The sequence below is a fragment of the Podarcis tiliguerta genome, assembly GCF_965153285.1.
Source record: "Podarcis tiliguerta genome assembly, chromosome: 2".
Lineage (NCBI taxonomy): Eukaryota > Metazoa > Chordata > Lepidosauria > Squamata > Lacertidae > Podarcis > Podarcis tiliguerta.
The window spans coordinates 65,102,542-65,127,698 of record NC_139535.1 but is presented as its reverse complement, the minus strand read 5'-3'; the positions used below and the strand labels follow the sequence as shown (position 1 = coordinate 65,127,698).

At 41.7% G+C, this 25,157-nt stretch overlaps 1 protein-coding gene across 7 annotated transcripts; it reads left to right on the top strand.

Annotated features, from left to right (window-relative positions):
- On the top strand, nucleotides 1-24,984 carry SLC25A48 (solute carrier family 25 member 48). 7 transcript variants are annotated; one of them, XM_083428952.1, is made up of 9 exons: nucleotides 3,963-4,008; nucleotides 6,927-7,012; nucleotides 12,406-12,449; nucleotides 15,022-15,093; nucleotides 16,207-16,459; nucleotides 17,707-17,967; nucleotides 20,997-21,130; nucleotides 22,940-23,066; nucleotides 24,410-24,907. In XM_083428952.1, exons 5-8 carry the CDS (start codon nucleotides 16,228-16,230, stop codon nucleotides 23,057-23,059), a joined length of 747 nt encoding a protein of 248 aa, XP_083285078.1. In that variant the 5' UTR covers nucleotides 3,963-4,008; nucleotides 6,927-7,012; nucleotides 12,406-12,449; nucleotides 15,022-15,093; nucleotides 16,207-16,227; the 3' UTR covers nucleotides 23,060-23,066; nucleotides 24,410-24,907. The 7 variants fall into 7 exon arrangements, with proteins under 7 accessions (XP_083285077.1, XP_083285075.1, XP_083285074.1 ...); XM_083428951.1 differs by lacking the exons at nucleotides 3,963-4,008; nucleotides 6,927-7,012 and adding an exon at nucleotides 1-96; XM_083428949.1 differs by lacking the exon at nucleotides 6,927-7,012 and having other exon boundaries at nucleotides 3,713-4,008; nucleotides 17,710-17,967; nucleotides 24,410-24,984.
- Nucleotides 24,985-25,157: the final 173 nt, after the last annotated feature.

Here is a 25,157-nt window from a genome sequence, read left to right as displayed (position 1 = left end):
ATGTAATTCAACTTCATGTTGCAGAAGAGCTAAGAATAGTCACCAAATCCGTTCTGGCATGACTTGAAGAGTGGGCACAACAGGAGTTTGGATTGGGTGAGAACTCAGACTGTCACAGCAGAAGTCTGGAACATATTCTCAAACAGAAATTCAGAAGACTGGTTAACCAAAGTATGGGGTGTAGTGAATATGATAAAAGTGACCAGTCGGATAGGGCAAGAGGGGGAAGGCAGTTTTCGAATGCTTTGTAGAAGAATGATGTATGTTCACAATGCATTGGGTGACTAAGGCGCAATCAAATGCAACTCACACATACAGTGGTACCTCGGTTTAAGAACAGCCCTGTTTACAAACGATTCGGTTTATGAACTCCGCAAAACTGGAAGTTGTGTCCCGGTTTGCGAACTTTACCTTGTTCTAAGAACAGAATCCGAATGGTGGGAGGGCACCAGTGGCGGGAGGCCTGATTAGGGAAAGCACGCCTCGGTTTTAGAACGGTTTCAGTTTAAGAACGGACTTCAGGAATGGATTAAGTTCATAAACCGAGGTACCACTGTACTTTGTTAGGGGTGATCTATGATTATTATCAAATGCACACTTATTCTTAGTCTATATGGCCATGTATATGATAGTATAATTATTAATGGAAAAGGTAATCTCTTTTCTTCATTTTTTAATTCTCTTTTCTTCCTCTTTTTGCACATACAGTATATAAATATATCTCCCTTCACTGGTACTGTACTTTTTTACGATCATGATAATGACATTCAGAAGATGTCACAGAGTGGTCTCTCACACATTTTCCATAGCTGACTTTGTTTTAGCAACTTGTTCATGTCCAAACTGTATTGTTTTAGAAAATCCCAGTGAGATCATTTGCTTTCATGATTGTGGCTCTGTTGACTGGCCTGCTTCTTTACACCTCTAGAGATTATTTCTCTTAAAAGCTTAGCTTAAATATGAAGGCACTTAAATGATAAGCAGTTGTTTTCTTAACAATCGTCACAGACGTGAGGAAATAAGAGTTCATCCTGGGTCTGCACAATTCACAGTTGGAAATCTTTTACCTTTGGGGTAAAAAGTAAAGAACTGAGGTCATCACATTATGAAATTACGTGATCTTAGTTAATGTGCCACTGGTTTTATCTGGTAATGTATAACTATAGGTCAAGAGTAAAAATCCTGAGAGTTTGGTTACAACTGTGCTAGTGAAACCCTCATTCAAATTATTAGCACTGGGCTCTGTGGATTCTGAGTAGCAAAATGTCATTTCCATCATGGAAATTTTCTTAAATGCACAGGCTGGGGTAGGGGATGCAGTGCTGAGTTTGGGAGTGGGAGGCTCAGATTCAAATGTATGCCTAGCCATGATTGAACTGGGTACATAGACATTTTCTTACAAAGAGGGGCAACGCCGCCCCCCACCCCGATGAATGTGCAGAATACAATATCCAATTTCTTTCGATTTGCTTTTTGGGACAAAACACATACACAGTGTATACAGTGAAAGAACAGCACAGTACACATAACTCTGTGTGTATGCTGGCTTAACTATTTTGCAACCTCTGTGATGCATTGTCCACTCTGGACAGTTACTTTGTATTTCATAATTCTGAGATTAGGAAACCTGTTTTTCTAGTTCTCAGTAACCTGGCAGCAGGTGATGTTACTCCTAAAATATGCCTCAGTTTAGCAATCTGTTTCCAAAGAATTCAACCCATTAATTTGCTTGTTGCTGGTCCAGTCTCCTTCTTTGCATGACATTTGCACCACTGTCCCAATAATGTGAAAAGTAAGCCAGCAGATCTAAGCAGCGTGTGCATATAGTGAAATGTACACAGGAACAAATTCAGCAGTAACAAAAGCCCCATGTGGAATAAACATGTGAGGGTGGACAATTGTATTGCACCTGCTGGCCCAACCACTGGCTTTCATATGCTCACTTGAACCCAAGAAAGGAGTTTACATGCGATTCAGTGATCACTGATGCAAACAAAGGTTGCAGAACGTGTGTACTGACCCAAAGCACATACAAGATGTATGGGTGCAAGATCTGTCCAGGCATTCGGGTGAACAAACAGAGGATGCAGCAAGTATGACAAGTTCCTATCCCAAAGGGATTGCTATCTAAAACAGACCAGAGGAAATAACAATATTAAATAATTAGCTGAGCACGCCTAGAAATATGTAGGTCTTTTTGTGGCAGCAAAAGGGGAAAAGAGATAACATAAAGGTGAATTGATTATGGCACAAACTTCCACATCCAAGTATCTATCGGAAACACCTTCCTGTCCATCGTTACATTTTGCTGGAAAAACAATTAAGAGCATAGGTAGATTTCTGATTATCAACAACAATCCTCCTAGTGTTGATGGCTGGGGATGGGTGGGTATTAACAGAGGAGCAAGTATGCCCCATCCTAGCCTACTTGCCTCTTCACCAGCCTCTGCCAGTAGAGAAGAGCACTGCTGCTGGGGAGTAGGGGACTCACTAAGCAAGCTTCACCTGCCAAGTGGGAATGTACCACTAGCAGCAACCCAGGGTGTTTCACGGCACTGCTACCTTTGCATCTGCTGAATCCAAATCCTTGTAATCCCCCCACAGCCCTGATCCTCAGACTCCTCAGCTGGGCCAGCCTAGAGCTAGTGCAGCAAAAAATGTGGGGTGGGTGGGAACTGTCCCCCACTCGCACTTTCTGCCTTGGCCAGCAGGAGTTGGCAGAGCTGCAGCTGAAGTGGTGGGTGCCAGACCCTCCCCAGGCCCCTTATTGCTCTATAGCTCAAAATGAAGCAGCAGCAACTAATCTGTGTTAAAGCTAATGCTATTTAGCCTAAATTCTCTTTTGGCTAAATTTTCCTTCCTATCCATCCAGAGAATTCATGATGATCTTCTTGAGTTCTTCTGTTTTCAGGAGGATACTTAAGTTAAAGATTGCCAAGATCTTTTAGAAGCAGAGTGCTCTCATGTTTCTGTAACTGCTTAGTGATGTTCACCCTATGGATGAGGAGGTGAGATGACTTTCATTTCATCCCTGCAAATATCGCTGGCCACTTTGGGTTTCTTATACTCTGTCAGGTTATGTAATTCCAGCTATATGTCCACCAGTGTTGGATTTACGTATAAGCTAAACAAGCTATAGCTTAGGGCCCCACTCCCTTGGGGGGGATTTAAAGAAAAAAATTCTGGATGTACATTTCCAAAATATAAGATAAAAAACAAATAAAATAAAACCTACATACAGCAACAGTGTTTTGTGTTGTGTAGGCTCCTATGATGTAAGTAATGGGCCCCGCAAATTGTTATTTGCACATTTGTTATGTGCAAATGGCTTTAGATAGCTATTAGGTCCACAAATTGCCATATAGCATATATTCAACACAAAAACAGTGATAATTGTTGTTGACAAAGGATGCCCCATTACCTTCAGTAGCTTAGGGCCTCATCAAACCTAAATCTGGCCCTGATGCCCACCCATACAATTGTACTTTTAGGTTGCAAATCAGCACATACACATACAGAGAGAGAGAGAGAGAGAGAGAGAGAATGAACTTCCCTTTTTCAAAAGCAAAAAACATATATGTGAACAAAGCAACTTAGTTATTTGCATTTAATTGGTAACATATCCAGACTGTTTCTGTAGCCTTTGACTCTTGTGGCACTGTCCCTTTAAACTGGGTGAGTGTGATGTCACTGTGGGCTTTGAAGGCACTTTGGGAGAGACGCAGTGTGAGAGGTTGGAATCAGAGTTGTTTCAGTTCTGAGGCTGCTGAAAGTTGTCAAAGAAACAAACTCCTGCAGTCACTCTGGGACACTGTGGGATGTGGAAAAAAACAGGCTGAAGGAGGCAGATTCAGATTCTCTTCTGTTGCTTGCTTGGTGCTGAAGGAGCTGAATGTGAACTGCAAACTGTCCAAGATAAAACTGAACAGGACTGCTTTTAAAAAAACAATAATAATAATATTATGGGCAGCCTTCAGTTGGATGATTTTGTAGCTGGATGGGTAGGAGGTAAGTGACCCTTGTGGGGTGCTGTGAAAAAGGATCAGCAGAGGGGCACATATTGAGCTGAATACTAGTTAACTCTGAGCTTGGCTGATGGTACACATGACATTCTGTGTAAGTGTTCCATGTATGTTAATATGTCCAATTTTGGAAGAAAAGTTCTGAATTCAGCAGTATTCCTTGTGCCTCGTGAAGTTTTATCTACTTGTTATGGATATAAAGACCTGTGTGTGTGTGCATGTGTGTTTGTGTGTGTCAAAGGTAGCATACTCACACCCACAGGTAATGTATAGTTCCGATTTAAAAAAAAAAAAAAAAAGTATACTTCTGGGTGAAATACCATTATTAGCATATCCTAAGTCAATTAGCTATGAAGACAGAGCCCAATGTTTGGACAGCTGGGACATTATGTTGGCCAGTCAAAATGCACCATTCATCCACTCCCTTGCCCTTCATGAACTCCAGTTCTTTCTAGAAATCCTGATAAGAAAATATGGATAATTGCCAGCATTTCCAGGCCACTTTGCTGCCTGTTTTCTGTGTGTGGACAAAAAGGCTGATTGCCTCCCCTCACTCTTCTTGTTCAATTGGAACCAGAGGTACTGTAAGGCCCTACAAAAAAAGAGATCATTTCCTCGGAATTCCTCTTCCCATGTAGCTCCCTATCCTCCATCAAAATTTGCTCTGGAGATGTGGGGGAGACATAAATACCAATGGGCTTGATTCATAGATCCAGCGGATTTTTGTTTGTTGAATGTTTCAGTTGATAGAAAGAGGGAAGCGAATTTCCCAAATTTATCTGCCAGCAGCCTACTGCATCAGAGGCTCAGAAGACCCCTTTCCCCAAAAAACACCATGAGAGGTAACGTGGGTAATTTGAACCCCTGACCTTCCGATCGGCAAACCCAAGAGGTTCAGTGGTTTAGACCACAGTGCCACCCGCGTCCCTAGGGCATGATTAGGGGAAACTAAGTGAAAATCACCTTTCCCTCCTCTAACCGAGAGAGCTTCTGCTGGACTGAAGCCAGATCTGCAAAGAGATGGAGCCCTTCCAGGATGGAAGAACCCCTTTTGCAAATGGAAGGGCTCTGCTGGCTTCACGCCAGTTGTTTTTCCGGATTCCTATTGGGAATCGAAAGGCAATGCTTGCCACAATGGGCTACTAATAGTCCATGAGTAAATACACATATACACGAAGCATTCAAAAGTGGATCTTGTGGTGAAAAGCGCTGCACTGTACATTGATGGGTAAAATCTCTCATCAGCTCCCTTTTTGCTCAGAATTTACCAGCTCTCCGAGCAAGCATTTGGGAAAACCTCATCTGTTTTCTAAAAACGTGGACTACAGGAGCCACATGCACCCCAGGAGATCACCTTGTGGCAAATGGTGAAATTTGCCATACATGCACGGCTACTGAGAGCTCAGATAGACAATTTGCCAGATATATATTTTTTTGTAAAACTGTCCAACGGAAACATTCTGGACAGGAAAAATTACTTTCTGTGCTTTTCTCACTGGAGGAATAGTCATGCGAAAAGTTGCTTCAATTTAATGAGCTCCTAATGCATTGCAGTCCTTGAGATGAAACTCAGTCATAGCTCAGTGTTAGCAGAGCATCTGCTTTGCATGCAGAAGCTTCTAGGTTCAATCCCTGCCATCTCCAGTTTGGGCTGGGAATGTCCCCTGCCTGAGACCCAAGGGAGCTGTTGCCAGTAGACAACACTGAGCTAGACAAACCAGCAACTTATGTTCCTAGAAGGAATCGGAAATACTGGTGTGTGTGTTTTAGTAGAAAGGTCATATTGGGTAGGATGGGCTTTTGTCCCTCCAGTAATGGACAGTTGATTCAGTGAAGGCTTATGTAAGCAGAATGGAGGGAGGAAAGCAATTTTTGCATATTCCCTCTTCTCCCTGCATTATCTACCACCTACGCCTCCAAATCCGCCTGGTGGATTGGGGGACTCTTTGAACTATGTGAGAGGTGGCATGTGGGTGAAGAGGGGAGGGCAAATTGTGATCAATATTCCCCTCCTTGTTCCATTGACAGGAGCCTCTGATGGATTACAGAGCCTCCCCGTAGCAAGAAGCAGAATTAGATACGACTAATGTATTCCCGAACCTTTGTTCATGTGTTTACTGTATTTTCCAAGTATGACACAAAGTAAGACCCTCCTGGAATGTATCAGGGATTTGTGGCTTTCTCCAGAAAGGAGAGCATATGAAATGTCTGTGATAGCTTTGCAGAGTTTCATTGAGCCTGATCCTCCTTTGAGCCAAAAAGGGGGTTGGTCTGTCTTATCCCATGATTCTTTGTACTGTCTGAGGCAGAATATGCACATATTTCCCCCCTGTGCAATGTGAGAGCTTCCTCTCTTCATCAGGCCCTCATATGTTCATTAGCAATATCACTGAATCTTAGAATTGTCGAGCTGGAAGGGAGCCCAAGGGTCATATTGGTGGTGGGTGATGAGAGGATTCTGCTTCACAGATTACAATGAAGCAGAGAACAGGAAGCACGAGTGGCTTGTGCTTCCTTTGGCGCTCTCCACCAAGTCATAAGATTCGAAGTCACTGAAGAGATGAGTTATAGAGAAGAACAGGAGTACAGTCTTCCTTGTTTTCTTCTTTTGAGGAATTTCCCTACTCCTTAGATTGGGTTGCCACATTCAGTGTTTGGCCCTCCTTCTCGGGCCTTGGAGACGGCCTCAGATCTCAGGTCCAACAGCTTCTCCATGGGCTTCCCCACTCTCTCATACCCAGTTCCAGGGCTTGTCCCTCATAATGATGTGAATGCTTGTGCTCTCTTGATATTGACTGCTCGTGCCTTCCTGCTTTTAAGAGGTGCAAAGATGTATAGTACCAAATTGTAATCCTACCCCTTTCAGGAAAACTTGAGGTGACAGCCTCTTATTATTATTTCCAGAATAAGAGTTCAGGCATGCAGGTGTCCCAGGAAAATGTATGAGATCTCCTGAAGAGGCTGCAACAATGTCCTTTAGTTTACCAGAAGTGAGCATAGAAGTAGGTTGGGTGGAAGATGGACTGGGGGTGTTCCTGGTAACCCTGTTGAATTTCTTAAGCAGGAGAATCATGTGCACCATCTTGAGCTCCTTGGGAAAAAATGTGGTATATATAAATCATAGAATCATAGAATTGTAGAGTTGGTCATCTAGTCCAAACCCCTGCAATGCAGGAATCTCAGCTAAAGCATGTAAATACATACATACATACATACATACATACGTACGTGGCAAATAGAAAAGCCAGCTATCCCAGGACTCTTGTTTTGCTAATTAACTCTTATAAGAGAGACTGTTAGTTACTTTGCAAAATCCTTGGAGTAAGAGAAATAAGCCTATTTTTCTCATTGCTTCTTACCCTAAGATGCATAGCTTTTGTAACACGTGTAAAATTCTTATATTTCACTTGATGAAAGAGTTAAGGAAGGGGGAAGTCTTCAAATTATAGCCTAATATTGTTTATATATATATAAACACTACATATATACAATGGTACCTTGGGATGCTAACGGGATCCGTTCCAGAGCCCCATTCGTATCCTGAACAGAAAGTAAGATGCAACTGCGCCTCTGCGCATGTGTGGGTTGCTTTTTGCTGCTCCGTGCTCCGTTACTTCCGGGTCGCTGCGGAGCGCAACACGAAAATACTTAACTTGAAGCACATTTATCCGAGGTATGACCGTGTGTATATATATATAGTGCCATGTATATATATGTATATATATATAGTGCCATGCTCATGCAACATCCTCTTCTGTTTTTCAATGGGCAAATGTTCATTTGGCAAATAGCACAGCCTGCCGTCTTGCTATTACCTCCCAAGGGAGCACATTTCATGGCCACCAGCCTTTCCAGCTAATTCTGTCTGGTGGCAGTCCCAGACACTGTAGTGGTTGTTTATACTGTAAAGCTGTAAAATGACAAGGTAATTAATGGTAAGGAAGATGTAAATGACCTGTCACCTTTACAGTAGACGCAGGATCAGTTCTAATGAAGATTTACTAGCGGCAAATGTTGTTTACTCACATTACTAAAAATAAACACCAGTTGCACTGTGTGTACACATGTTAAAGAGGGATGGTCTGCCTTGCATGCTATCTTTCTAGTAAATGCACAACATGTTTACCATGCTAAAAAGATAGCGTATGAGGAAGCTCTTAGGACCACTGAGTTGATGGCTGATGTAATTCAGCTTCTGTCCTCTATGCGGAAGAAAATCTAAGCAAAGTAATGTAAACATTCTCTGTCCAATTTATCTGTTTAAAACATCATAAAATCATACAAGATCATTTACAGAGATTCTGAAAATTAGATAAACTGGTATGAAAATAAAGAGACATAAATTATTATTATTATTATTATTATTATTATTATTAATACCCCGCCCTCCCCAGCCAAGGCCGGGCTCAGGGCGGCTAACAAGCAATAATAAAAACAAGTTTTTTATTTTTAAATGACAAATGGGTTGGATCACGAAATTCTGTGAATGGAGTTCCACTCTTGCAATGCTCCCTCTTATAGATGCATGGAGAGGCAATTTCCATTGAATGGCACTACAGTATATATATTTATATCTCCACTCATTAGTGCATATTCACTGGGTACTTTATAAACACTTTCAGTCCCTGAAAATCTACTCTGGATAATTGGGGGATCCTTCAATCCTTCATGGAAGGTGGTATAGAAGCTCGAAGCAGAAAGGTGGGAAATTTGGCCAAAAAATAAAATAAATCACCTCCATCAGTGAGAGTCTCTGCTGGATCAAAGGCTCTCCAAGAATGGAAGATCAATTCTGGATCCAAAAATTCTCTCTTCTATTCCACCTACAATTTTACATTAATTTTTTAAAAAAATAACTGGGGAAGAAGATTGTTACTTCATGTACAGAACTACTCATGTTCTCAGACTTTGCTTAAACAATATCACAAGGAACAATAACTGTTCAAATTTGGTCAATTGATAAAAGTATAGTTTTATAAGCAGGCAAGACTGATAGTCCAATGGTCAAGAAGGTGATTTCTGCAAGTGCTGTAGAGGAAAATGAGGGGTAGGTAGCCCGGCCTGATCAGATCTAAAAAGTGCTGCTAGTGATCTTATAATATTGAGCTAGATGGGCCATGGGTTAGATTCATTATAAGGCAACTTCCCTATGTTTCTAATAGATAAACAGAACACAATTCTTGCATAGAGAGAGCAACTATTTGGAACCTAAGGCTTGTATCCCATGTAGTGCTAGGTAGGTGCAGGGGCATGGGAAAGGGGGGGACGGGTCGCCCCAGGTGACAAATTATCAAGGAACAATTACTGCCCTACTAGGGCGGTTCATAAAAAAACCTCTTTTTTTTTTAAATGCCTGCTCCAAAGGTCTTATCTTACTACACTAGGGATTATATAGCGACATATGAAATTTCATGCCTATCAGTTAATATCTTGACCCTCCTCCATGAAAATAGCTGTTTACTCGGCCTTTTTCCTATGTCATGAAGGCTGAAATTTCAACAAAGCACACACCTTTGCTAGACACTTTTCGGGCACCTGCTAAAAGCCTTCTTCTTTAGGCAAGCATACCTAGATGCTTAGGAAGTTGAAGTAATTTTAATCTTAATATTTTAGCTTTTGTATGTTTTAAAGTAGGATTGTTATTTTTCCTTGGGATTTTATTGCTGTGGTGTTTTTTTGTTTTGGTAAACCACTCTGCAGGTTTTTTAAAATAAATTTTATTAAATAAATAAACAATAAATATAAATACAATAACACAAGCCAAAACACAATCCATCCTGTAGCTTTAAGTATCTGTCCATAGTTGCATTCTTGTTATCAGAGGCTCAGAATCCACATTCCTTTGTAAGAAAATGTGAAATAACGTAAAACCATTTTTGCAGGCAAAAAAAAAAAAAAATCAATGTGGGGGGCGTGACAAAATATTTTCCCCACCGGGTACCACCTGACCTTCCTATGCCTCTGGGTAGCTGTCATAGAATCATAGAATTGTAGAGTTGGAGTCATCCAGTCCAGCCCCCTGCATTGTCCCATTGGTGCAAGGATTTATTCTTGCGCAATGGGACTTTCCCCCTCTTTCTTCCCACACCTCCTGTGCATGCCCTGTGCACTCCCCCCAAAATCTGCTCTGGAGCATTGGGGGGAAATGCCAGAACAGATTTCGGGGGTATGTAGGGGGAGGAGAAAAGGAAAAGCACTATTGTGCAAGTGGAAATCCTTGTGCTGACAGGATGGTTATGCAGCGCTATATTGGATACAAGCCTAACAGTTTCGAAACATTGGCAATATTTAGATCCTTGGTGGAAGGCAAGCCAAATGCCAAGGTGCTAATTGCTTGGCTTTTCATCTAACAGCTAAGCTGTAGTTGCCAGATATCTTAGCTTGAGAATAACAACCGCAAATACTGATGGGTTCAAACTTGTCCTATAGATTGGTTGCCAGTACATCATCTGTGACTTACCTGGCTAATGACCAAAGACAAGAATGTTCATTTCCTCATCTGTATACTTAAATAAGTTTTGTCATAGCACTTGCTCGGAAAAGTTAACAGTATATTTGACTCCACCTTGGTATGTGCTAAAAGAAACACACCTTTGGTGCAGGAAAGTATAGGTAGCTTTCTCTGACTGAAAGTAATTTGATGGGAATCCCTTCCAATTAAGAGAATGCAGCACATATTGGGGGGGGGGACACCTGAAAAGGGTGGAACTAAATTTTACTCGGAATATTGAAATTAATGGGTTAAATCAGTGATGTTCATTCATTTCAGTGGGTTTGCTCTGAGTAAAACTTAGTTGAATACCACCCTAAAACAGGAAACGGTTTCCAGATGGTTTCCAATAATAGTTGCCAATAAAGCTGATCAAACTAATTGGTTTCAAATTGGTAGGCAAATTCCTGCCCCATTTATTTACATTGGTTTACCAATTACATTGGTTTCAATGTTAACCGAACCAAATAGCATGGTAACAATTGGGATCCTTGTCAATATTGTACTTAAAAACCTCCCCAGGAACAAAATCCTCTCCTGGCACCTTACTTCACAGATGACGATGATGCATTAGATATTTTCCTGCCGAGTGAGAAACAGGTGGGTAAGAGTTGAGAGTGTTAGCTCAGATTTGGCAGCCTCCTCCTCTTGCACAACTACTGTCTTATTGAAAAACTCTCAGAAATGCTCCCAAGTAAGTAAAAAAACAAAAAAATCTACACAAAACTGTCATTTATTTTCTCCATGAGAGAAATCTGAAAACTTAATTTCTGTATGCATGTTATGCACGTCTTATCCATAGTATGTTTAATTATTTGTCTGTATTCTCAGTGTCTCCTGGCAATTTTGAGTCATCTTGATCTCAGATTGGGTGAACAATCAACTGGATGCAAAAATCAATGTTAAGGGTAAAGCTTTCAACACATCCTGACTTGTAAAAGAAAGCTGCAGAGAATCTTTCCAAATATATTCTGTAGATCACTTTTAACACAAGTGGTGGGGGGTTATGGGCTACATAATTCCTCACAGAGAAAGTACCACCTGGATAGGTGAATTGAAAATAGGCAATATTTCATGTCAGCTGATGGTCTGTAGTTAGTTCATTCATGTATTTTTCCTGGCATCCAAACTATTGTGCTCAGATCTATTTTTCTAGAAAAAGAAGTGCCAGAACTCACCATGAACCCCTCCCTCATTCTTCTGAGAGGTGCCAGAACTGAGTTCCTGTGAGTTCTCCCTGGAAAAAAAGCCCTGATTATGTTCTGACACACAGATTGGAAATTGCCAGCTCAGGATGCAACTCTAATCCTGGCAAGGCTTAATAGAGTGGTGGGGCCATTGCTGCATCCACAGCTCCACTGAGCATGGTGTCAAGGGTGAAAGGGAAGGCTGATTGCTGCACCAACCTGGAGATGACACAGTGAATGGACCCAGACTGGACCCTATGCTATCATGTGGCAGCAGTGGGGCTGGCCTGAGATCTATTCCAGAGCTTTCTGTTGCCTTCTGTCAATGGGGAACCCACCAGCAGCACTTTCACCCACCTGTTAGGTGGGCAGAAGGGTGGCTCTGTGCTAGAGATGGGGCATCACTCTGCAGTTGGCAGAGCTGGGCAGAGGAACCCTTTCGCCCAGCCTGGTCCAGAGAAAGTACGGATTTGTACTGACAAGCAATTCCTCTGGGGTGCTTATGCAGCGACCATCTATGGTTCACATTGTTTTCTCAGCTTGCATAATTCTGCTGGTGGGAGCTGACTAGGAATTTACAAAACAGAGAGGTTTGTCGTTTGTTCAGATGGCAGCCGCCCCCCCGGCCATGCTTTGAGGTAAACAACAAGATCCATTTTAAAAAAATGACTTGTTTTTTATTCAGTTGTTTTATTTTAATCTCCAGGAGCTGCTGCTGTAATTGTGGGACATCCTCTGGACACAGTAAAGGTAAATAGTGTTGCGGTCGTTCTGAAATCAGTTTAGTCTACCTCGGGTTACAGACGCTTCAGGTTACAGACTCCACTAACCTCAGGTTAAGAACTTTGCTTCAGGATGAGAACAGAAATTGTGCTCTGGCAGTGCAGCGGCAATGGGAGGCCCCATTAGCTAAAGTGGTACCTCAGGTTAAGAACAGTTTCAGGTTAAGAATGGACCTCCAGAACAGTGAGGTACCACTGTATACAAAACAGAAAGAGATTATGTTACAGAAAACACAGGTACTCTTTGTAGTGAGATACGTAGTGAGAATCTTGCACACCGTTCAGAGATTGAGGTGGTGTGCAACAGTGTGTGTGTGTGTGTGTGTGTGTGTGTGTGTGTGTGTACGTGTATGTAAAAGGACCCCTGGACGGTTAATTCCAGTCAAAGGCGACTATGGGGTGTGGCGTTCAGCTTGCTTCAGGCTGAGGGAGCTGGCATTTGTCCACAGATGGCTTTCCAGGTCATGTGGAAAGCCTGGGGCAGCATTTCACAAATGCATGAAACACCCCCATAGTTGTGTTTAGGGTTGCCACCTTTTCACTGACCCTGCTCTTATGTCTTTACTTCAGAGAAGTCATAGAAATTTTGACTCAAGAAAATCACCATTTTATAGTTCAAATCGGGGAAAATAAATACAGTAAATGGACAAAGATTCACAAAATGTTTAGGGGCATGCGTACCCTTGCGTACCCCCAGAAAAAATCACTGACGATATCTAAAGAGAAGCCACTGTGACTGCAGAAAGCACCACCAGAGTTCAGCTCCTGATTTAGCATGCCACTGTGAACATTATACCATGGATTTGCCATGCTGCAACCCACAGAGCACTTGGATGCACACAGATGTCGTTGTAGGTTGCAAAGAAGCCGTGATCCATGTGGGACTCAGCCCTGAGACTGGGTGTCTGTTCCAACCTTGGTTTACAGCCTTGTCCATTTTACGATGCAGAAGATGCTGCCTGTTGCCAGGGCCAGGATATTGCAGGAGACTGTTCCAGCGTGTAGCAAGTGCTGTCTTCCCATGAACAGGGTTGTGGCTGTGCATGCTTGGAGGGTTTGAAAGCGAGAGGCGTCAAAGTACAGTGCTTGGCTGAATGCTCTCCCCCCTCCTTCCTGTTGCTGCTGTGCCAGAGGACTAATCGCATTTGTGTGTTTACAATTTGTTGTGCCGTCCATGAAGCAAGCGTCGAAGGAATATGTGCCTTCCAGTTCTGGCAAATGGATTGTTTCATACTGTCGCTGCTGGTAGTGCGTGCCGCGAGCCGACAATAGGTCTTGTGGGAACATTTTTGCTACGTTTCCTACATTTGCTTGAGGACAGCCAAGAAACAAGCAACGCATCTTTCAAGGCTTAAAAGACAACTGTCAAGCTGGCACCTTCTTTGCCCTTGGATCTGGATGCAGCAGGGGAATAGCAACGAGGCAGCTTTGTTGCATTTCCAAATCAGTGGGGGGAAGGGAAAGGTCTTAAATGGTGAATGGAGAAGTGGAGTCATAGAGTAATTCAGTATTTACTGATGAACATAGCAAAGGCGCATCCTGAAGAATAGGTGGGTGAGAATGGGGAGCCGTGAGGAATAGCTTGGTGCACTGAATGTGGATTATGTTCCAGTACATCAGGTCTCTTCAAACTAACAAGTAAGCCATGTAGGCCATGCTCAGAGGGAGTACTTTGACAAAACTTTAAACCCCATGAGAGATCTGCCAGCCAGAGGGCTGATTTCAGTGAACAAGAAATTAATGTGATGGTCAGTGAATAAAAGGAATTTGGAAGGTAGCTTAAGCAAGCATGACCTGGATTTTAATGTAGCTAAACCAGATTGCTCTTATGGTTTGTGTCTGTGCATGGGTAAGTATGGGACTCAGCTTTTGCTTAAAGCCAGACAGAGACACTTAAGTGCAGCCCAGCACTCTAGTTTTTGATGAATCCTTGAGTAACAAATCTGTTAAATGATATGGTATAATTAACCAAGCAAATAATAAAATAAAGAAGTGAAAAAGTAAAAGATTGTGCTAAATCCCGCATGTGCTGTCTCCCTCTCTCTCCTCTTTTACTTTTTGATAAGACAGTAGTTAGCCTGGTATTCTATAAAGAATTTAAATGCTATTTCCCAGACTGATGGATCTATACAAGATTCACTCTTATAAATAATATAGGATCCTCCCCAATTTTTGTACTCTTTTTTTGCCAAAAATAAATAATTTTATCCTACAATGTAGCAGTATATAAATCTTTTATATTGTAAACTGTCCTGTGTTCCTCAGATGAAGGGCTCTATAGAAGTAGTAGTAGTAAATACGGTAATTCCTACATTCAAAATATGTTGAAAATAGGGGCTTTAGATATCACATTGTGGTTAGAACTGCTTCTGGTAATGCATAGACTGGACAGAGAGCATGATTTGTTGCCCTGATTTTTCTTTGGAACAAAGCAAGAATTATAGTCAAATAAAAGTGGACATTGTTTGTAAAGCATGTGCTCTCGATTAATTGGAAACACATTTCTTTCTGTTTAATTTCATAAATGTGTTCTTCTGCAGACTCGCTTACAAGCTGGACAAGGCTATGGAAACACATTTAAATGTGTTCTCACTGTCTACAGGAATGAAGCTGTAAGTATATAATTTTGTCAGAATACACCATGACAACTCTAGATTTGAAGAGGCCCTCAGCATAGCAGCCTCTGATCCTATTCTGCTAGTGTCTCCCCCACCCACCTGCTCACCGTGGCAGCCTTAGCTGCTGGTGGGTGTTAGTAGCAGGCAGCAGTGTTGGTGATCAGAGTGCCAAAAATAGGTGCCGAGCAGCGTTTGGCCCAAGCAGGACATGTCAGGGGCTGAAACTGTCCTTGGAATATACAACGCTAAATGGATCAATGGTCTAATTTCATGTAAGGCAACTGGCTCATGATTCTGATAACCGACATGGCCCATTTTGTGGTGACTTGAGACAGGGCTTTCTTGGTGGCAGCACCCAGATCAGACAGTTCCTTCCCTGAGAAAGTGTGATTGTCCCCCACACTGTCAAGTTTGAGATATCAGGTAAAAAAGATTTTTGTTGGAGATATGCTTTTCATCCTGGGTCTTAACAGTGTTATAGCTCCTCCGCTGCATACCCTCCAACACTTCTCCAATGAAAAGAGGGACGTCCCATTCCATAATGATAATTTAACTATTTATACCCCACACATCTTACTGGGTTCCCCCAGCCACTCTGAGCAGCTTCCAACATATACAAAAATGCAATAAAACATTAAACATTAAAAAAAGCTTCCCTGTACAGGATTGCCTTACACTGCTCAGGGGTCGGAGAACTCCAAACCCTCCAACATTTCTCCAACAAAAATAGAGATATCCTAACATACCCTCCAACACTTCTCCAATGAAAATAGGGACATCCTAAGGAAAAGTGGGACATTTCGGGATCAAATCAGAAACCAGGACAGCCTCTGTAAATCAGGGATGTCCCTGGAAAATAGGGACACTTGGAGGATCTGCTGCTGTATGATGTCATCATTTTAGTTATGCTGTTCTTAAACATATTGAGTTACTGTGTACAATTGCTGCACTTGCTATTGTGTTGCTCAGTGTCAAGAGGAAGGGAAGTATTGTTGTTTTTTAAAGCCATCAGTCTTGTCTTGTCCGGGTAAAACTGTGATTTTAAAGCTTTCTGGCAGGAACCATCATACACATTCTTATTCACATCCAACTTTCTTTCATCTGCAGGTGGCTGGGTTCTTCAAGGGAATGTCTTTCCCACTAGTTAGCATTGCTATCTACAACTCAGTGGTATTTGGTGTATTTAGCAATACCCAAAGGCTCATTAGCCAACAGCGCTATGGGAATTCTCACCATCCTCCATCACTTGCGGACTTGGCTTTAGCAAGCATGGCAGCAGGGGCTGTTTCAGTTGGAATTGGTGGTCCAGTTGATCTGGTAAAGATAAGGCTGCAGATGCAGACACAAACATTTATTGCAGGTAAAAGAAAATCAATTATTTATTTATTTTTAATCTTCTGTGTTTGTTTCTAGCTTATACTTTATCCCACCTTATAATGATATGTCGGTGGTGTTATAGCTAGATATGACCAACATATATGGCTCATTCTTGTATATAATATTTTTTTACTCTACCATGTGTTCTCATATGTGTAGAATGAAGTATACCTAACACAACTCTCATTTAGCATTTATGGACCAAAAAAGTTTAAAATGCTTCTAATTGCAGATGGATAAATATTTAGCTACATGAAGGTGCAAAGATTATTCAGAGTCCGGACCTCAAATTATGTGATGGAAAACATACAGTGAATAGAAGCAGTATTGTGAGGCTCATTCATCTGATATGAGTGGAGAATTTCTCCCGCTCTTTAATTTCCGAGCTTTGAGCTACAGAGAACTACACAAGCAAAAAACAGTATCTGCCACAGTATTGTTTTATTTATTAAAGCAGAAAACAAATAGAAAACAGTAGGTTTTTTATAAGCTGTTGAGGCCAGAACATGAGTATGACAAAGAAAATCTGAATGTATTGTACAGCTCATTTTGAAAAGTGAGCTGTTGTTGAAATGAAAAGATTACCATCAAAGCTGCAGGCAATTTTCCTTCCTCCTTTTTTGCCATTGCTGTCAGTTTTCTCCCAGTGTAATATTACAGAGGGATGTTCCCAAAACTATTTGTCCTACAGGCAAACCACATTGCATTAGTCACATGTTTAACTTAGTGTGATTAGCACTTAATCTGACCCGTTGTATTTTAGAAAGCAGTTTCAGGGGCAAAAGGCAGACCAGGAAAGGGTAATTGGAAACAAAAGTTGGAATAGGACCAGAATGGGAGCAGGTTCCAGATTAAGGTTCTGCAGTGCAGATACTTTTTATTCAAAGTTAAGAGCAGCTGGATCTAACACTTTTGTTAAATATGAAAGGTAGTTTGGACCTTAAATTGCAATCCCAAGCACCAGAGCCAGCACTGGGTTTGCAGGTAAGGTGCCCCCCCACCTTCCCAGAACCACCTGGGAAGAATCATAGAGTTGGAAGGGACCCTGAGGATAATCTAGTCCAACCCCCAGCAATGCAGGAATCGCAGCTAAATAATCCATGACACATGGCCAGCCAACCTCTGCTTTAAAACTTCCATAGCAGCTTTTAGTCAGACAGAGATTGTCAAAACGAAAGAAGGAACACATGGAAAGTGATGTTCTGAAGAATATGTTTTTCCTTGCTCCAGCAGCCAACCTAAACCTGAAGCACAGAGCGGCTGGCTTTTCAGTAGAGACTGCTTACAGAGGTCCAGTTCACTGTGTTGGCATGATCCTTCGGCAGGAGGGCTTAGGGGGATTGTACCGTGGTTCTTCTGCCATGATTCTGAGGGATATTCCAGGATATTGCTTATACTTCATCCCTTACACGTTACTTTGTGGATGGATCACTCCAGATGGATGCCTTTCTCCGAGTCCCTTTTCTGTGTGGATGGCTGGTGGCATTGCAGGTATGTCCATTTCTGTTCTCCTTCACCAGAAATGATGCTGTCTAGAGGCTTGATTAAATTTGAGCTCATTTATTCATTCCTAACATGCTTTTTTTCTGTAGTGATGGCAGTGTTAGTGGTAGCCCTAGAAGTGTTTTAAATTGAAGGCATACTGCGTTTATCACATAAATTGTTCCTAGGATTGCCATCAGTATTCTGAAAAGTTTTAATGTGCTTATTTATTATATGAAATGCACACTGTTCAGGGAGAGGCCCAGAAAAATATGTTATTACTGTGCAATGCACTGATCAGTGTGCATAATTTAGCAGCTGTGTGCTGTGGCTGATGTTGCACAAGGCAATGAGGTGTCTGGCTGGCTGCCTCCTTCCACTTGGTGGCACATGCCTTTTGAGCAGTAGAGTCACAGTGGAACGGAAGAGAAAAGGTGATGAAAACAGGGCACACAGTCAGAAGAAGCTGACATCTGACTGACACCTTGAGTCCACCAGCCGAGCCAAGCTCATCTCACCTTAAGGATGAGCTAGCTCAGTCTCACTCATCTGCTTGGTGCCTGCCTAAGTCCAATAATTTAGTTTTAATTATTTAATTGGATTTCTACCTCTTAATCAGCCACAGCTCAAAGTGGTTTACATGGTTGCTTCGAAAACCTCCTTCTAACAACAAAGGGTCACGGCAAAGGAATGGTATCCACAATATACAAACCACTGCTCCAAAACCCCACAGACCCCCTTGACGTAATTTAAAAACAATGGGAGGACAACATAGACTATGAGATTAACCTCACCCAATGGACTAGAATGTGGTCTAAACCTCCTTTTAAATCCATATCAGCAATAAGGAAAGGACTCACCCTGAAACTCACTTACAGATGGTACCTAACACCATGGAAACTGATGCTAATACGCCCAGGAACCTCACCAAAATGCTGGAGAGGGTGCACCTCCACAGGAACATACCTCCACATGTGGTGGGAATGTCCCAAAATCTGGACATCAATCATACAAGAAATAACTAAGCAAGCATTAGAAGTCACCCCAGAACTGGCCCTACTAAACATCTTCCAAGATAATAATGCCCACTCACATCATAAAGAGCTCATAACCCACCTATTCTCAGCAGCCAGAAACATCATGGCCAGACACTGGAGAGACCAGTCAGGAGTAAACATGGACCATTAGTATCAAATAATATGGGAAACAGCCTTATTAGAAAAGCTAACCAATACCCCGAAACTGACATGGGGACAAGTAGAAGAAGACGCCTTCACCCCGGTTTGTTTCCCCTTTATCACATACACAGCCCAACAAGACAACAACAAGAATCCCCTGACAGCATACGAATCAATCTGGCTAACCTGATTAAAAAATACACACTCACACCCCACTCACACACAAAAACAATTCTCACTACAGTCAACCAAAGACAACCAGCCACACCCTTAGCCACACCCAACCTCTCTTACCACCAAGGAAATACAAGTGGATAGTAAGAGAACCCATACAAGTAACACTGACACAACCCCTCACACACACACTAAGTAGAATAATAGAAGCATAACCACCCGACCCCACTCACCACTCCCCCACTTCCCCCCTTAATTTTTTCTTCTTTTTCCTAATTGTTTAAACCAATTCATAAACCAAGAATTTATACATTGATCACTAATAATAAAACATATGTTCTAGATATTTTCCCACATTTATCGTGCTGTTTTTGTGATATACAAATGACATGAGAAAACTTGGTATGCTTATTTGTATATTATTATTCTTGTTTATAAAACCCAATAAAAAAGTGGTTTACATGGAATATAGTGGGAGGAATTCAACGTTTCGCTCTTCTCAACATTCTGCCAGTGCAAGCATTTCTGCTTGCCAGAAGGAACAATCCTCCTCTCCTCTCCACCATGAGATATGTGGTGGGTGGGGGGTTCTCCTGATCAGCCAGAGTGGATTTGGGAGGAAGCTTGAGCTTTGAGGGAAAATCCCAGAACAGCAGAGAGCAAGGATTTTTCCATCTGGCAAGCTGGCATTGAATTCCTCCCTATGCATTTTTATGAGAATGGCTCTTTCATTGTAAGCCACCCTGGTAATTTCTATAGAAGGATGGAGCATCATTTTACTTAGAAAATATAGTTTACTCCACTGTTGGCTCTCTGTTACTAAAGAGCAGAAGCCCAGCTGAAGAAAGTAAGTTAAGTGACAATTCCAGCACATTAACACCATCTCACTTGAAAACAAAGTAGCTGCCAGTTAACAAGAAGAGGACCTCTAGTACAGGCAGTCAAACTCCAGCCCTCCAGATGTATGAGACTACAATTCCCATCATCCCTGACCACCGGTTCTGTTAGCTAGGGATGGTCGGAATTGTAGTCCCAAACATCTGGAGTTTTCCTATGTCTGCTCTAGTATTTCACAACACTGGCACCATCTCAAGTCACTGTCCTGTAAAAACACATTTAGCCCAATGTGAAAAGCCTCAGATTTAACTATAGCAAGCAATCCATATTTATGAAACTGGAGTGCATTAACATTTCACAACAAATACTACATTCAAAACTCTGCAGTTTTTAAATGTCACCTCTTTTTAGTACTGAACAGAGAAACACTTAGGAGAAGGGGGGGAAATAAGTCATTGAATAAAATAGGTCAAAATCTACTTCCTGAAATCTCACTTCCCTGCTGTAGCAAGAAACATTGACAAGCTTGTCTGAAGCAGATGAGGTAATTTTAAATGGCAAGCTAGGGCCACTTCAGAAGTGGATATATTTGTTATTAAGTACAGTACACCCGTCTACCATTCAACAAACAATGAGCATGTTGTATTTAGACAAGTAAGCCAAGTACCATTAGCTACCAATCTAACTTTATTTTAACCAGGTAGCAAAATTCACATTATCTTAAGTTACATTTCATATTCTAGCATATATTTTATAGCTTGACTCCTAAAGACGACTACCATTCTCTTTGATGAAGGTGCTCAGAAGGCCTTTTGCATTCATATCTAATACTTTCCCCTTTTCTCGTAGGAGCAATATCTTGGGGAACAGCCACTCCTATGGATGTTGTCAAGAGTCGCCTTCAAGCTGACGGGGTTTATTTGAACAAATACAGAGGAGTCATTGACTGTATCTCCCAAAGTTACCACAGTGAAGGTCTAAAAGTAAGCACTATCAAAATACTAAATATCAGGAAATAGGTTTTGATAACAAGTTGCATGTGGGTGTATTGTCCCCATGGCAGCCCTTATTTACAACTTAACTAGCAGAGTTATGCATAATGAAGAAATGGAATTCAAGTCCAAATGGCCTTGAATATCCATGATAACCATCTTCTGCCTCCAGTAAATGGGGCCTACCCACTTTTTTATTTTCAGGGCCCACCTTATTTCTATGATTGTAAACTGTTTTTAAAATGGTGTTTTATTTGTTGTAACTCACTCTAGGACCTTAGGGTGGGGGGTAAGGTAAAGGTAAAGGGACCCCTGACCATTAGGTCCACTCATGACCGACTCTGGGGTTGTGGCACTCATCTCCCTTTACTGGCCGAGGGAGCTGGCGTTTGTCCGCAGACAGCTTCCGGGTCATGTGGCCAGCATGACTAAGCCGCTTCTGGCGAACCAGAGCAGCACACGGAAACGCCGTTTACCTTCCCGCCAGAGCGGTACCTATTTATCTACTTGCACTTTGACGTGCTTTGGAACTGCTAGGTTGGCAGGAGCAGTGACCGAGCAACGGGAGCTCACCCCGTCTCAGGGATTCGAACCGCCGACCTTCTGATTGGCAAGTCCTAGGCTCTGTGGTTTAACCCACAGCGCCACCTGCGTCCCTAGGGTGGGGGGTAGGTAATTAATAATATTACTTGCCATGCTGTGGTGGCAGACTGCACATCCCCCATTCCCATGGACCATAATTTTTACAGACATTCCTTTGCCAAGTGAAAAATGTTGCCTCATGTCACTTGAAAATCATGCAGACTAAAGAATTACAGCTTGAAGTTTTGCTCATTAACCATTGCTGATCATGGAACTGTTTATAACTGATAAGAAACCACTAAACAAGGCTAGCTAGTTGTTCTGGTCGATATGAATTATCCTCATTTTGTGATGTGGGAAGCAGGCATGTGGAATGTCAGTACCAATAAATCAGCACTTGCTTATAGATGATTAAATCCTGCTATCTCAGCACTTACCTCAATCATCATCATCCTGTTTATCTCAGCTCATCAGCCTTAGGATGCTGCCATGAATATTCCCACTGCGAATTTATATTGCCTGCAGCCACCCACAGCTGTATAAACAGATATCATCAGTGGAAAAAACATCACCCCAGACAACTCCTTGTTGTCTATATGGCATCCCAGTTGTGGAAACTTCTCCTTCTGAAGTTTGTCTAGCACCTAATTTATATATTTTCCAGTGCCAGGTGAAGACAGTTCCCTTTCCACAGTCTTTTGGATAGGCCTTCTGAAAATCTGAGACCCTTGCATGTCCAAGTGCAAGTAGATAAATAGTGGGAAGGTAAACAGCATTTCCGTGCGCTGCTCTGGTTCACCAGTAGCAGCTTAGTCATGCTGGCCACATGACCTGGAAGCTGTACGCCGGCTCCCTCGGCCAATAAAGCGAGATGAGCGCCGCAACCCCAGAGTCGGTCACGACTGGACCTAATGGTCAGGGGTCCCTTTACCTTTTTAGCATATATTCAACACAAAAAACCGTGACAATTTGTCGTTGACAAAGGACAGCTGTAAATATAAAGGGCCCCATTACCTTCAGGAGCTTAGGGCCTCATCAAACCTAAATCCGGCCCTGGTCATTTATCAATTATCACAATCCTTTTAGAACATTAATGAGAAAACCGGAGTCTCCTGATGTCTAATTCCCATTTGTTAGGTCCTATTCCAATTATGTTCTGTCCAAAATACAAATTGATAAGCTCTTTTGCTATAAACCTTCCTTCTTTGTTCTGAACAGGTCTTTTTTAGGGGCCTTACAGTGAATGCAGTGCGAGGATTCCCAATGAGTGCTGCCATGTTTCTTGGATATGAACTTTCACTCAAAGCTCTAAGAGAACAAGCAGAAGCAAATCCTTGAATTCCAGGTCAGCTGCATGGTAATGTTTTGAGATTTCATGCTTTTTCTGTCTATACAGCTCGGGAATTATTGCAACACCAAGGTAGACAGTGATGCTACATATATTTATTTGAAGGCAATTTCCACTTAAACCAGTTAAAAATACTTTCACATAATTGTCAAAATCCAGCACAGACTTGAATGCTCTCCAGCACATTAAAATCAATGTAAAACCAATTAAGGTTGTATTCCTGCATGGTCTGCCTTGCGAATGAGTCTCATTCAACTCATTGAAGTTTACTTCTAGGCATGTGTGCATAAGATTGGACTTTATATGAACCAGATCGGCAAGGAATGGAAGAGATATTCAGTTTAGTACTTACATAAAGTTGAATCTACCAAATATGCACTTTTTGAAGCAATATATGAACCAAGACACACATTTGCACTACTCTGAATTTTGTGATGCAGTTCTTCACCCAAACAATATTTACAGCAATGCATATATTAGGGGAAAGTATGCATAACATGAAAATATTAGTGAAAATGCATTACAGTGGGGGAAATTGCTTACAAAAAATGGTACATTGGTCAAAACTGTGTATAAAAATATTTTAATTAGGAGAAATTTGCATGAAAATTGACTTTTTGTGAGGATTTCTTTTTTAAAAATCTCAAATTGCTGCAACATGTGGAGAACGTAATTTAAGATTTGAAAATGAGATATGGTGAGAACTAAAATTGACAGATCCTTCGACCCCTTAACCTTTGTGTCGGATTGTTGCCACTAAGTCCACCATTCCCTCATTTTCAGACAGAAGCACCATTCTTTATATAGCTAAAACTGCATTGTGCACACACAAGAGGGCGGTATCAGCTGGCTTGAGAGAATCCCAATGTTTGCAGAAGTAAAAATAAATAAAAATTAAAAAATAGTGGAGGAAGCAAAACCCAAATAGCCTTTGGGAACATAAGCTGCCATACGGTGTCAGAACACTGGTCTTACCTACCTATTGTCTACACTGACTGGTGGCACCTGTCCAGAGTTCCAGATGGGTCTCACCCAGCCTGACACAGCATAGTTCTGGTCATGGGAGTAGCTTACTCAGAACGGGACCATCCAGTAGATCTGTTGCAGGAATATTGGCCATGTTTCTGGAAGTTGGTTTTGGCTTTTCCAAGAAACTAGTTTAAGCTTTATAAGCTCTTAAACATTCACAACAAGTTCAACCAGAGATGATGCAGGAATTCCAAATTAATGTGTGTACCACAGGCACCAGCTACAGTACAATACCAAAGTCTCCAAAATGTTGCTGTATGTCAGCAGCTTGTGGGGTTGCTTTTCTGATGACTGTTTCTGTTGATCCTAAGGGAACTTCTGTACTTGACCATTGATTTCACTTCCGGAGCCAAATCAACTGCACGGCCTTGATCAGAAACTTGATTGTACCAACATGGAATATGAAGTGAAGAAATTTCATCAGAGAATGCTCTTTTCACGAGGAGTGATTTTTGATATGGCACATGGACTGAAGAGTTTCGAGGATGGATCAGCTGAATTCTCATTCAAATCCTCTCTCTTCTAAAATGTTTTGTTCTAAAGACAAAAACAATTTTAACATGTGTGTGGTTGTCTGGCAATGATAAAAAACATTTATTGGTGAAGAGTGCAACATGTTCTGCTGGGAAACGACCACAGATGTCACTTTCTAGCACCATCAGTAAGTAGTTAATTGTGGTCCTTGAAGAATCAAAGAAAATATATTCCCATGTACCAAACTGTCTTCCTGTTTGTTGCCATGTGACTAGATACTTTATCCACTGTAAGACAAGAAAGAATGTAATAACCTCATGAAGAGTTTAAGCATTTATGTAGCAAATTTACACTTGTGATTCTTTCCCCCCATCCCAAATGTAACTCAATGTGATAAAATTATTTGTACTGTCCCCATGATGTTGCACTCTCTGACATTTTATCTTATGGAGCATGGTTCGTTGCACCAAATGAGAATCCAGATGTAAGCTCAAGTAAATCAGGTGGAATAACTGTATATCTGCCATCCATTCGGCATTGCTGTAGGTATCTGACACCTAGTTGGCTCCTTTAGTAAATGGGTAG